The sequence below is a fragment of the Schistocerca cancellata genome, chromosome 1 (genome assembly GCF_023864275.1).
Source record: "Schistocerca cancellata isolate TAMUIC-IGC-003103 chromosome 1, iqSchCanc2.1, whole genome shotgun sequence".
Classification (NCBI taxonomy): Eukaryota; Metazoa; Arthropoda; class Insecta; order Orthoptera; family Acrididae; genus Schistocerca; species Schistocerca cancellata.
The window spans coordinates 520,513,633-520,528,140 of NC_064626.1; the positions used below are offsets into that span (position 1 = coordinate 520,513,633).

General features: G+C 43.3%; 1 protein-coding gene across 8 annotated transcripts in view; it reads left to right on the top strand.

Annotated features, from left to right (window-relative positions):
* LOC126178950 (AF4/FMR2 family member lilli-like) overlaps positions 1 to 14,508 on the top strand; it is a 483,718-nt gene that overhangs the window by 390,292 nt on the left and 78,918 nt on the right. For all 8 annotated transcript variants that reach the window (XM_049924571.1, XM_049924574.1, XM_049924572.1 and 5 more), the window contains one exon: positions 8,997 to 9,116. In XM_049924571.1, the coding sequence (XP_049780528.1) occupies positions 8,997 to 9,116 (120 nt within the window). The remainder of the gene's footprint in view (positions 1 to 8,996; positions 9,117 to 14,508) is intronic.

Below are 14,508 nucleotides of genomic sequence, written 5' to 3' on the forward strand. Positions count from 1 at the left end.
GGTCCCGCACACCGTTAGGCCGTCTTCCGCTCACGCCCCAACATCGTGCAGCCCGCCTCCAGTGGTGTCGCGACAGGCGTGAATGGAGGGACGAATGGAGACGTGTCGTCTTCAGCGATGAGAGTCGCTTCTGCCTTGGTGCCAATGATGGTCGTATGCGTGTTTGGCGCCGTGCAGGTGAGCGCCACAATCAGGACTGCATACGACCGAGGCACACAGGGCCAACACCCGGCATCATGGTGTGGGGAGCGATCTCCTACACTGGCCGTACACCACTGGTGATCGTCGAGGGGACACTGAATAGTGCACGGTACATCCAAACCGTCATCGAACCCATCGTTCTACCATTCCTAGACCGGCAAGGGAACTTGCTGTTCCAACAGGACAATGCACGTCCGCATGTATCCCGTGCCACCCAACGTGCTCTAGAAGGTGTAAGTCAACTACCCTGGCCAGCAAGATCTCCGGATCTGTCCCCCATTGAGCATGTTTGGGACTGGATGAAGCGTCGTCTCACGCGGTCTGCACGTCCAGCACGAACGCTGGTCCAACTGAGGCGCCAGGTGGAAATGGCATGGCAAGCCGTTCCACAGGACTACATCCAGCATCTCTACGATCGTCTCCATGGGAGAATAGCAGCCTGCATTGCTGCGAAAGGTGGATATACACTGTACTAGTGCCGACATTGTGCATGCTCTGTTGCCTGTGTCTATGTGCCTGTGGTTCTGTCAGTGTGATCATGTGATGTATCTGACCCCAGGAATGTGTCAATAAAGTTTCCCCTTCCTGGGACAATGAATTCACGGTGTTCTTATTTCAATTTCCAGGAGTGTAGATCTAGAAAAGGCATATGACCGGGTTCCTAGGAGGAAGTTATTGTCTGTTCTACAAGATTATGGAATAGGAGGCAAACTTTTGCAAGCAATTAAAGGTCTTTACATGGATAGTCAGGCAGCAGTTAGAGTTGACGGTAAATTGAGTTCATGGTTCAGAGTAGTTTCAGGGGTAAGACAAGGCTGCAACCTGTCTCTACTGTTGTTCATATTATTTATGGATCATATGTTGAAAATAATAGACTGGCTGGGTGAGATTAAGATATGTGGACACAAAATAAGCTGTCTTGCATATGCGGATGACTTAGTTGTGATGGCAGATTCGATTGAAAGTTTGCAAAGTAATATTTCAGAGCTAGATCAGAAATGTAGGGACTATGGTATGAAGTTTAGCTTCTCCAAAACGAAAGTGATGTCAGTGGGAAAGAAATATAAACGGATTGAGTGCCAAATAGGAGGAACAAAGTTAGAACAGGTGGACGGTTTCAAGTACTTAGGATGCATGTTCTCACAGGATGGCAACATAGTGAAAGAACTGGAAGCGAGGTGTAGCAAAGCTAATGCAGTGAGCGCTCAGCTACGATCTACTCTCTTCTGCAAGAAGGAAGTCAGTACCAAGACTAAGTTATCTGTGCACCGTTCAATCTTTCGACCAACTTTGTTGTATGGGAGCGAAAGCTGGGTGGATTCAGGTTACCTTATCAACAAGGTTGAGGTTACGGATATGAAAGTAGCTAGGATGATTGCAGGTACTAGTAGATCGGAACAATGGCAGGAGGGTGTCCACAATGAGGAAATCAAAGAAAAACTGGGAATGAACTCTATAGATGTAGCAGTCAGGGCGAACAGGCTTAGATGGTGGGGTCATGTTACGCGCATGGGAGAAGCAAGGTTACCCAAGAGACTCATGGATTCAGCAGTAGAGGGTAGGAGGAGTCGGGGCAGACCGAGGAGAAGGTACCTGGATTCGGTTAAGAATGATTTTGAAGTAATAGGTTTAACATCAGAAGAGGCACCAATGTTAGCACTGAATAGGGGATCATGGAGGAACTGTATAAGGGGGGCTATGCTCCAGACTGAACGCTGAAAGGCATAATCAGTCTTAAATGATGATGATGATGATGATGATCTAGAGTGGTAGGAACATACTGTACATTACTGACTGTGTACAGATGGGTGTCCTGGTGGCAGAAATTTCATTCAAGTGCCATCTAAATGACCTGCTGACGAGATACAAAGTTTCTGGTGTCACGGAACGGCGAGCTTCCTTGGAGCAGTGTTTAAAGTTCAAATGGTTCAAATGGCTCTGAGCACTATGGGACATCTATGGTCATTAGTCCCCTAGAACGTAGAACTAATTAAACCTAACTAACCTAAGGACATCACACAACATCCAGTCATCACGAAGAGTGTTTAAAGTCATTTGGGTTTTACGGTTCGGTAACATAAACACTATTCTGTAGATATCCCCACAGAAGGAAATCTACTGGTGTTGCGACCGTGCTGGCCATTCCTGAGGATCACGGTGTCTTAACCATCTTCCAGGAAATCGCTTGTTTAGTTCTTACACATCATGCGCAGAATGGGCTGGATGACCACCGTGACTTTTCCACGTACTGCCTCTAATGTTTAGACAGAAATTTTCAAGGAGAGCAGCTAAATTGTTGACAATAAAAGCCCGATGCATCTCGCCTGTCAGTACCTGCGAAATAAACTGGAATGATGAATTTTATGTCCAAGGATTTCATATCGCACGTTAATGAACAAGATACTTTAACGTTCGAAGTGAGCTGCCGAACTAGGACTTTCTGTAGCCCAGTAATGTACATTATGCCTATTCACTGCACCATAATTTGTGAGCACGTATTTATCAGAGAACATAACACGTCATAAGGCGTTCAGAGTGAAATTACTCACTGCCCAGTCAGAAAAAGTAACTCTCCGATAGCTCACATGTCAGTGACAGGTGGTACCGATGAAAATTGTGACAGTGTACCATTCGCCACACAGATGTAAGGCCGATACCAGAAATTTATCTTAAGCTGAAATATGGGTCGTGATTTATTCCAGCTAAAACAAAACTTCCCTAGCCTCACTTTTTGCTAGTCTTCGTCTATAACTGCCTTGCTTACTCAAAATACTTGTCTCTCGAAGCCGTTTTAGTGGCTGAAGGAGCTCTTCGCCCGGGATAACTCACAGCGTAGGCCATGGCTGCTTCATTGCATTGGCATCAGCAATACGTCTACGTATTCGTTGCCATGTTTATTTCACATCACCTTCCGTGCCAGACCAAACTTTGTTTGTTTGCGCATTTATGCCTTGTAAGGACACATTCTACAGTCTTAACACTCGAACCAAATATGACTTCGAACAGCGCAACGAGGAAGTTTGTCCCTTCGTGATCTATCAACTTTACAACTCGTCTACAAGTCGTTTAGAAGGCGCCTTTGGTTGCGCATTCACGAAAATGAGCACTCATTTGAATACTCAACTTAACTGAAAGTCCGACACCTGAACATACAGCTGAACACAGTCAGTTTGTGCAGCATACCCCTAAAACTCTGATGAAAGCTCTGTAAGTAAAATTGATAGAAATTTGATTTAAATTTATTTGTACACGTTTGATTTAAAAACATCAGCTACATGACAGAAAAAATAACTTTGTATATGAAAGATGCTGTAATTACCGAAAATAACTAAGTAAATGCCGGCCGATATGGCCGACCGGTTCTAGGCGCTTCAGTCTGGAACCGCGCGACCGCTACGGTCGCAGGTTCGAATCCTGCCTCGGGCATGTATGTGTGTTATGTCCTTAGGTTAGTTAGGTTTAAGTAGTTCTAAATTCTAGGGGACTGATGACCTCAGATGTCAAGTTCCATAGTGCTCAGAGCCATTGAACCATTTGAACTAAGTAAATCATGTTTATAACCCTGCAGAAAGCGTATGGTTCTTGCGTTTATCTACCTACAAAAAATGCCTTTCGCTTATTATTTTGTAGGTCATAGAGAGAAACACATTGTTTAAAACGCAGTTATAGAGAGGAAAAGAAAAGAACATAAAAGAGAAGAAAACAGGGAATGAAAGATGTTTGTTATTATTATAAAAGTATGTGGAGGAAATGACAAGTACTACGACTGATGTTGAGTAACCTTAAGTAATCGCCTGGCTACGGTAATCTACCTCCAGTTTCTTTTTGAAACGAGCTTTAGAAGTCTCACGGGTTCCAAAGCAAGCCGACGGTTTACTGTAGTATTTCCCGGTTTACCACCTGTGCGAGGGGGACGGAAGATACAATCTCCCTTTCAGGCTTAACTTCGACTCCAAATAAAACTCGCCTTCGAAAACGGCGACAAGGAGGTAGTATGCTACAGGTATTTCCCTCCGTTCCCACTCCGGTATCGAACCATTTCTCTCGCTCACGGCACATCGCATCCTTCTGTCCCGAACACGCATCAGCTAGTCCGCATGCTTTCGTTTGCCTGTCTGTAAGTAGACTGAAATCATTTTACTCAAGAAGCGAGATTTCAGCTCATTACGCAGTGCTTCGTAGATGGTAATGCCTTCAAACTGCTGTCTTCCGTATACCAACAAGGACTAGCAAACTGAAAATTCCAGTAGGCGGTGGTTATGTGTTTATGGCTTCCCAGACATAGCTGCATTGCTCTTATCTTTGGATTCCATATAGATAATTTCGGTACGGACCATGTGCTGCCTGAAAGTACACGAGACCAACGGTTTGTCGAACGTGACTCACTCGGAGTCTGTCGTCAATTGGAGATGTTGCCTGACATTGGGAAGAAGCAATACGGCTGACTTATGCGGCTGAAGAGTCAAATCCCTTCACAATACCAGTGGGCCCTCGAATCGCTCGGATTTGATATCGGCAACAGGTACGGATAGCCTGTGAATGAGAACTTTCGCCTGGCTGGAAGTCCATGTGGTTAAGAAACTGAAAAGTATCCTGTCTTTAACATAGCTCTTAATTTTCAAGACTTTCTTGTCATTTTCATACGACTCTGTTCTCCAAAAGTTAGCTGACAAAACTGGAAATTTATTAACAGCAATCTCCCAACTATCCTGATGCGGATTATCCGTGCATTCTTTTAAAAAAAAGTTCTGAAATATTCCGTTATAATTATAAGAAGTGTGTTCGTTTAGAATGCAAATTTGGAGTTGTGAAGACGCAGACGACGCAAAAATTTGCGAGTGGTTAAATAGCTGCGATTATGAACCGGGATTTGAGTAGCTACGTGGTGGACTGTAGTGTGGTGCGTTCAGCAGAGGAAGGGAGCGAGTACGAGGCGATCAAATGGCCCGTTACCACGCATACCGAGGCACTCAGGTGCGTTCATGTGTTATTAGCGCATCCGGTAAAAATTATTTTGCGTATGCCTATGTTTTGACTCTCAGGAAAATGTGAAACGTCATTCGAAAAAAAGGGGAACGAAAAATAGAAAGTGGAAAAACTGGACTCAATTTCATGAAAGTGAACTGAAAGCAAATTATACAAAATACAGTGTGTCTTAAGCGTAATTCTGTAAATAAGTAGTCATGAGTTAACGGCGAGAAAAGCGTAAGTAATGTAGAGGACAGGTAAATGTGACCTGCTTGTTTGTAAAGCGGGAGGCGACAGATTTCAATAAAAACATGGATAATTTGCATTTGCGTTTTTCGGCTATCCTCGCAGTCTTGGTTCCGCGTTAACCCAGATATACGGGAGTTTGTTGTATGTAAAAACTAACTTGGTCATCGGGGCTCAGTTCGAAACGAGACTTGTCATGGAACACAATCCTAATCCAGTTAATCCAATTCTTGGCCGAAGTGTCTGGGGACGCTCCGGGCAGCGGTGGAATACCAACCTCACTGTCACCAACCAAACAATCCGACAGCCAGGGGTAAAGGTCAGAGGTGCCATCTTTTTTCGTAGCAGAGCCCCTTAGGTTGTCATCCGCGGCGCCCTCACATCATAACGAAACATCGGCGCTATTCTCGCCTCGTTTCGTTCCCCTTCACGGTAAGCCATCCTCTAAACACATTTCAGGAAGATTATGTCCGCCCTTAGACGGCGAGAGTTTCTACTGCTTGTCTCCGTGTTTGCAGAAACGTACCGTGGCCAGCAAGGTCGCTGGGTCTCTCCGCATTTGGGAACGCTTGGACCATTATTGGAAAGGCCCTCCAACCACCTCGGGATTTTGGCGATCTAACGAGCCAATTAGACAGAATGTGGTACGATATACTTCAGGTGGGGATCCAACAACGCTATCAATCAATGCCAAGCCAAATAACTGCTTGCATAAGGGCCAAACGCGGACCAATGCGCTATTGACTTGTTCATTTTGTGAAGCTCTATCTCTTGAATAAACCATTCAATTTTTCTGAACTTGTCGTCATTTGTTTGTCTGTGCATGTACAGTCGTAGACAAAACGAGCGAGACCCCTCGCCTTTTCGTTATGCTGATCCGCACAGCTTTAAAGTCTGCTACACAGCATAACAGGCAAGGCGACGAAGTGCTACCAACATACTATGCAAAGGCGTGAAATCGAAAAACTATCCGAACTTTGTTAAACTGTTTTCAATCACGTGTAAGACTATATTAACGCTGATTGGTGTCTTAAACAACGCGTAAATATAAGTTGTAAATGAAAGAAGAAACGCTGATTAGCATGAACTGTACTAATAAAAATGAATTTCTTACACCACCAAGGGACCGTATATCGCAGGAAGTGCGATACATTTCCGCTTATTAGGTCTACCTGTACTCGAGATAAACGGGTTTTAAAGGTTGGGTAGACACATAGACGGTCAAGAAAGTGAGACTAGTAGGGCTCCATTTTTACCGATTTCGGTGACGAAATCCTAACAACGAAAATAGCTACAACACTTACTGAAGATGAGGGCCGCATAAATAATTCCCCCTACTCTTTATTCGAAATGTTCTAGTTGCAGTCGATACATCACTATATTAATCGTAGCTACGCTTTCGATCCAAATCACGTTTACAGGAATGCAAATAAAAGCCATTTGCCTATACACGTGGTAATTCAGATCCCAGTATTAATGCCACCGCGTTTTAGAAGTGCGAGCATTCCCATTGCTAGCTAGCTTAAGAAACACTGCGGCTAATGAACGTTTTCTGGCTGTGGTGAATCTAATGGAGAATTCGAAACATTGTAAAATACTTTTGGCAGCTATGTAGCCGTTTATTTCCTGGGGTGGTGCAGAATTATCCTACAAAATTTACACGCTAATAATAGTATTTTGTTATTTCGATAAACATTCCGAATTATTGTCACATAAGCGGTGACATAAAGGTAGAAAATTCATGTTTTTGAGTCCAGAAAGCTCTATGCAGCAGAATAATAGAGGGCTGTTTGCCTGGGTTGTCTGCTAGCGTAGTGAAAGGTGTTTGCTACTGCAAGGGAGGTCTGGTTTGTTTTCGGTTCTAATCTCGATGTAGGCAGGTAGACTATCAGTAAAGCAATTGTAAGGAATTCTCGCGCCCCCAGTACGTTTTACTGCTATCTTTATTATGTACTGGCGCCCTGTGGATGTAAATATGAAAATCTTGTAGAATTTCATACTTGTTACTGCCTACTTTTTCCGGTTCTGTCAATAAATGAATTGGCTTAAGTGTGGCACTGAATGGTTTTTAACTGAATTTCGTTATGAATCTTCATGCACTGCTAAATTTGCGCGCTTTCATGGTAGGTCAGCAACGGTAATCCAATATGACTGGTCTGAACGTTGACACAGACCGTTTTGTGGCCGAATGTGTATAATATTTTGCTAATTCGTAACCATCTGGGGTACTTTGTCTTACTAAAACAGTTATGTTATCTCGATAAGCTGAAATTCATTTATTAGTACAGTTCATACTAATTAGCGTTTCTTCTTTCATTTATATCTTACATTTACGTGTTGTGTTTAACACGCCAATCAGCATTAATATAGTCTTACACATGATTACTAACAGTCTGACAAAGTTCGGATAGTTTTTCAATTTCACGCCTGTGCATAGTATGTTGTAGCACTTCGTCGCCTTGCCTGTTATGCTGTGTAGCAGACTTTAAAGATGTAAGGATCAGCATAACGAAAAGGCGAGGGGGTCTCGCTCGTTTTGCCCACGACTGTACATCACATCTACCGATTTCCGTCCCTTTTTGATGGGTTTCTTCTTCTTCGTGGGTATGTCACACACATTTGTACACATGTTTCATTTGCACCTGTAGCGAATTTCATCCTGGATTTTCATTCTCAGTCCTGAGGAAACATGTAATTACGCCTGGTTAGGAAGTATGCGAAAGAGTTGGACTGTGGTTGAACAAAGTAAGAAAATGAAAGAAACACTTCTTTTCATTAATAGGGTGAGTATTGAATCACACTTCTTCACATTTGGTGACGTTTCTTCTTCCTTTTTTCTTTTCTTTTTTTTAGAAAAAAAGAAAAAAGCAGGGATCTGGGATTAAATGAAAAGTCGAATTGTTTTAAAAGCGTCTTTTATTTCAACTTACAAAAAATGCTCCAAAAACAAATGAGCTCGTTGTTTTCGTGAAACATTCTTTGAAAATTCAAAGCACATCACGCGTTACTGGTCCAATTCCTCATCTTCCATGAAGTACATTTGTAAAACTTCGGCCCTGAAACAAACTGATAAAATTATTGACTCGCTGCAGAGCTCATTTCCCGAACTGGCTGGTGAACTCAGTAACACTTATAAGTGACAAACTGCGCTTTATACTTTTCATGTTTTTCAAGTCCACTAAACACAGGAAAGAATTACCAGTAAGTAGTTTTCGAACATTTTTGCATGTTATCCTTTCTCTCTCTTTGAGGGAGTCATTGTGACCGTCTGTTGGGGGTGCGCCTGATGTGGTGGCCCGGTGTGATGTGTGTTTTTTGCCGACCCGTCGTGCCCCTGCTGTACGGCGGGTCTGCCGGCCGCGGCGCATCTGCCTCTGCCTCTGCCTCTGCCTCCGCCGGCGCCGGCGCGCCAGGTGTGCAGTGCGCGTGCGCGCCAGTGCGGGGCGCGTGCCGGCCGGCTTAGTGTGCTTCACCTGGCTGTGGCAGCGGCAGAGGCAGAGGCAGAGGCAGAAGCTGCGATGCCCGCGGCCGGCGAGGGTGTCGTGTGTGCCGTGTGGACTGACGGCGGGCTCTGTGTGCAGTCGCAGATCCTGGAGCGCGTCAAGCCCGACCGCGTCACCGCCAGCAAGCCCGAGGAGGACCGCAGGCGCCGCACCATCATCGTCGAGAAGAAGAACGGCTCCTTCGGCTTCACGCTACAGGTACGCCGCCGTCGTTTCGCAACCGCATGTGCATCTTGCTATTAAGTAACGACGGCATGTTCATTAATTACGTCCAGAGTTTTCTTTGAGGAGGATACGACGTCAAACGGGACGACTTGGAGCAGGAGAGACACCACAGGAATTTTTAACTTCCACTGTCTATACCTTTAAAAATAAATTCGTAAAACTTTGTCAGAATAACCAGAAAGGATTCAGGATGTACACTTATAGTGGCGGAAGTTCAAAAATACAAGAAAATAATTTTTTTACATCTGTATTTCGCCTTTTCTTTTCACTTACCATTGGCTGCATTTGTTGCTATAGGTACACTTTTCTTCATAAGTAAGGGAGATTCTTCGATTAATTTTGCACAGCATACAAACCATACTTACAGGTGTATCAAACTCTAGAATTTTCCAAATATATTAAAAACTGTGGTAAAAATTGAGATAATTAACTATAATATTTGAGGTTTTTTTTCTAAACATAAAGTTTAAAATGTAACAGCACATTCATTTTTTCATAAATTAAATAATTTCTAGAGTTTCATACACCTGTATGTATGGTTTGTATGCTGTGCAAAATTCATCGAATAATCTCTCTTACTTATGAAGAAACGTGTACCTATAGCAACAAACGCAGCCAATAGAACTGAAGAAAGGTGAACTTTCACATGTAATTTTTTTTAAACTTCCACTGCTATGATTGTGAATCCTGAATCCTTCCTGGTCATGCTGACAAAGTTTTCTGGATTTATTCGTAAAAGTATAGACAGTGGAAATTAAAATGTCCTGTGGTGTCTCCCCTGCTCCAAGACTGTCCGTTTGACGTCCTACCCCCCGTAAAATTTGATCCCCCCTCAGCTCCCACTTTTAATCCGTTATAAAAACTGATTAAAACAGTATTTTTCACACCTGATTAAGAAGCTTTTTATTTTAAATATGCCAACCCCGAGTGGTATTCAGACGCGCAGAGAGAGACAAGCTCCTCGGAAACAGCATTAATCGTTTTGACGGTGAAACGTCCCCTTAGAACAATTTTAGAATTACTGTGCTGATAAACCTCTTACATTATTTGCTTTTCAAACAGCTGAGCAAAACTGAACGTACTCAAACATTCACTAAAGTGACACACAATATTTTTAGCGCAACGCAATCTGACTTTCAAAAATCCCTGCAAAAGAATGGCCCTGACTAACATTAACCTATACCTTTCACAAATCACTTACCTCACAAAAATCTTCCTTACTCAAGCTACAGCAATACAGCGAGCGCCACTACTGCCAGCTAAATAACAGATTCAAACTACGGAAGGCACTAACTACTAGTAGGCATAGTTAGCAAATGAAAGATTTTAATAGAGAACAAACAATGTATTTACCTTAATAGTCATCAAAAGTCATAATATATACAGCAGTTCATGACATCCATTTTTACAAATTTCAAAACACCGCCATCTCTCTCCCCACTTCCACCACTGCTGGCGCCTCACCTCCAACTGCGCAACGCTACGCGCTGTTCACATCCAGCTGCCCAACACTACAATGGCAGACAACAATGCAAACTAGCCCCAGACTGCACACAGCACAGCCAGTGATTTTCATACAGAGCGCTACGTGGCGTTACAAATAAGAAAACCTAAACAGCCTACTTACAACGGATCCTTAAAAAATTTACCTTTTATTGGTTTGTTATATACATAAAGTGACACTAAATCTTTACATTCTTTGCAGATGAGACAGCGTCTTCTGCACCTTTCTTTGAACCGTGTGACTGCGTAGCTTTTCAATCTCTTGATGTTTACATGATCACTAAGAGAATTTTTGTCTGTGAACTTCGGCTTAGCTTCCTTCCATAAACTTCTGGCTGGCTCGTGTGTTTCGACTTGTCGGCATGGTGTTTAACAAAGGCATTGTAAAAGTTTTTATAGAAATTCGTGTTGAACACAATACCATCCGCTTTATGTTCTTCGCAGAATCACGTCTGGCTCACTGTCACGCAGTGATTTGGATCAGCGCGGCAGAGAACTCCCCGAATGAAATTTGTCATTTGTGCGGCACTTGTTTCAAAGCGGGGAACCCCGGGCACGCACACGTGTAGAGCATTCAGTTCAGTTCAGATACGCACTGGTGGGCACTTTTATATTGTCTGTGCTGGAGATCAGTTACACAAAACAAAATGCTATTCGTTACAATAATACATATTCTATTAGTGAAGAAGTTGACGTGAGATTTTCATTTTTAAATTTTTATTTTTTATTTTTATTATTTAATTTTCATTTTTAAATGAGATTTAGTGAGATTTTCCCGGACGCCTCCTCCCCTATTCTGAGGTCGCGTAATTAATGGAAGTCTTCCGTAGACTCCACTGTTATCCAGCTCTATATTTCCATAGTGAAATCTTCTAAACTACTAGAGGCGTAATAGCAACGTACCCACTCGTCATGTTTATGAACTATTACTCGTGAAATCTTCGATCATTATTTGATGTTCTGTTAACAGCAGCTAAGGCATCAGTACTATCGGTAACTCAAGTATGTTAATTTTTCAGTTTCGGCCATAGACTAAACTTTTTTTTATTGATTGGGCACACCAATAGAGCCAGCTAAAACTTACATAGGTGCCTTTTCACAAATGGCAAAGTAATTAGACATTTAACCGACATTAATTTAAATAAGTACGTTGGCCCAAAAATCTGCTTCGTACATCAATAAACTAGTTTCCAACAAGCAAAATAATCTCTCTCTCTCTCTCTCTCTCTCTCTCTCTCTCAAACACACACACACACACACACACACACACACACACACACACACACACGCACACACACAGACGCACGCGCACCGCGTGGAGCAAACGGTTGTCTCGACGCCGGTCATCCTATGGAATATAACAACGCGGAGATTCTTGCATGTACTTCAAGCTATTGGGACAGTGGGACAGTACTGTTCAGGGAGCTGTTGGAATTAAATTAGCAAGTAACCTTATAAAACAGATGGTAGTTATTGTTTAAATGCTGCATGGAATCCTAGTCTCTTACTTGTCAAAAACCGGAGGGACAGAGTTAGTGCTTCCTAACCCGTTGATTATTAATGTCACTATCGGTAACTTCTGACATCGTCCACCTTTGTTTTGCGATGGCGCTATTGTATACGGTGTGTGTGTGTGTGTGTGTGTGTGTGTGTGTGTGTGTGTGTGTGTGTGTGTTTGTGTGTTTCTGTGTGTTGTCTTTAAAGAGTTTCTCTGAAAACCGAGGTTTTAAATTCGCTTGCACAGCGCTCAATTGCCTCAGTTTTGCCTTGAAAATGGCAGGCTGTACTGCCGAAACATCGGCATTTTCCGTAAGTTATTCGAACGTTGTATACACCGAGAGAAACTTAGTCTCAAATTGTTGAGAAACTGCAGTTTCTGCTCCGTTCTCTTGTTCCAGATAGAGATAACACTCGCAGTGCTAAAACTTTCGCCCCTTGTTCTGGAGGATATAGGTTCAAATCCCCGTCTGGCCATTCAGATTTAGATTTTCCGTGACTTCTGTAAACCTCAGAAGGTGAATGTCGCTTTGGCATATTTGAAAGTCACGGTCGGTTTGCTTCCTCAGTCCAAGCCTCTCAGATTAATCCCTAATGATCTCGTGTTCGATGTGACGTTAAACCTAAATCTTCTTTCCTTCCTTCTTTTACCAGCTCCTATGGTACAGTCCGGGAGCAGTTTAACCCGTAATTGCGTCAGCATTACACACTTTATGTTTCCGTAGGAACATAACCCATACCTCTTACCTAATGGATGCAAAAACCTCTCATCCCCCACTGCGGGATTAGCCTCAGTGCTTATAAGTTCAGCTTAGCAGCTTCAGTTGCAAGTCTCAAGTGCGCAGTGACGTTTTGCGATGCTGAGTATGCTTTAGAGCCAGCTGTTATTCGTGACTTGAGAGATTACACAGAGCTTTTTTTTAACGAGCTCCTCGTCGAGGTCCTGAAGGACCGAGGGGCGTCAACCGACCCAGATCCTCTGAGTGGCAACCGTCTACACTTCGCTGACCACTCAGCCACGGTAGTGGACAGAATTAAATGTTAAATCGCGTGAAAAAAAAATTGCAGGAAGCACTGCATCTCAACTACACCAGAAATTCCTAAATTAACTGATCAAGCCACCAAGCAACCGTAGATCTGATTTCACCAAACAACTTCTATTCTGTTGTTGTGGTCTTCAGTCCTGAGACTGGTTTGATGCAGCTCTGCATGCTACTCTATCCTGTGCAAGCTTCTTCATCTCCCAGTACCTACTGCAACCTACATCCTTCTGAATCTGCTTAGTGTATTCATCTCTTGGTCTCCCTCTACGATTTTTACCCTCCACGCTGCCCTCCAATACTAAATTGGTGATCCCTTGATGCCTCAGAACATGTCCTACCAACCGATCCCTTCTTCTGGTCAAGTTGTGCCACAAACTTCTCGTCTCCCCAATCCTATTCAATACTTCCTCATTAGTTATGTGATCTACCCATCTAATCTTCAGCATTCTTCTGTAGCACCATATTTCGAAAGCTTCTATTCTCTTCTTGTCCAAACTATTTATCGTCCATGTTTCACTTCCATACATGGCTACACTCCATACAAATACTTTCAGAAATGACTTCCTGACACTTAAATCTATACTCGATGTTAACAAATTTCTCTTCTTCAGAAACGAAATGAAAAATGAAATGATCATGTGGCATTGATGGCCGGTAGCCCCCACCGGGGGAAGTTCGGCCGCCGGACTGCAAGAGGAAAATCTGCGACCCGGCAGGGAATCGAACCTTTTTTTCTTTTTTTAAACCAAATCCGGGCTCATGGCATGGCAGTCGGACTCGTTGACCATTCAGTCAATGGGGCGGCCTCTACTCTCTGCATTCTTGTGATGTGCTCGTAGTTTCCAGAGATTATAATGCTCAAATCTGGAGAGCAAAGTTCACCGATGATCCCCCAAATTTTCGTGCAAAATTCAGAATAGTGACAAATACAAACAAATTTTGTGTTTAGATTACAGTTTACATTCGATTACAGTGCATTATTAGTAACAGTCATCGGCTCAATTAGGTCGCGGCTAGAGCGCGAGAAATCTTGGGTAGTAATCCCGCTCGGGAAAGCTTCCAACCTCTCCCTGGGAACGAAACTTGGCTCAGAGTCGTATGGGCGAGCGCGGGCGAGTCTCGCTGTTGAGTCATTTCCTCTGTCGCAATCGCGTTCTCATTAATTTTGTATTCATTAGCACTGCGTTTGAATTGAAGGGAAACGCGGACAAGTGTAAACAGTACCATTGTTCCAATGCAAAAATTAGTCAGCACATTCCGCCCCCCCCCCCCCTCCCCCCGCGTAATAAGAATACTTCGCACGAAAATAAGCGAATGAGGTG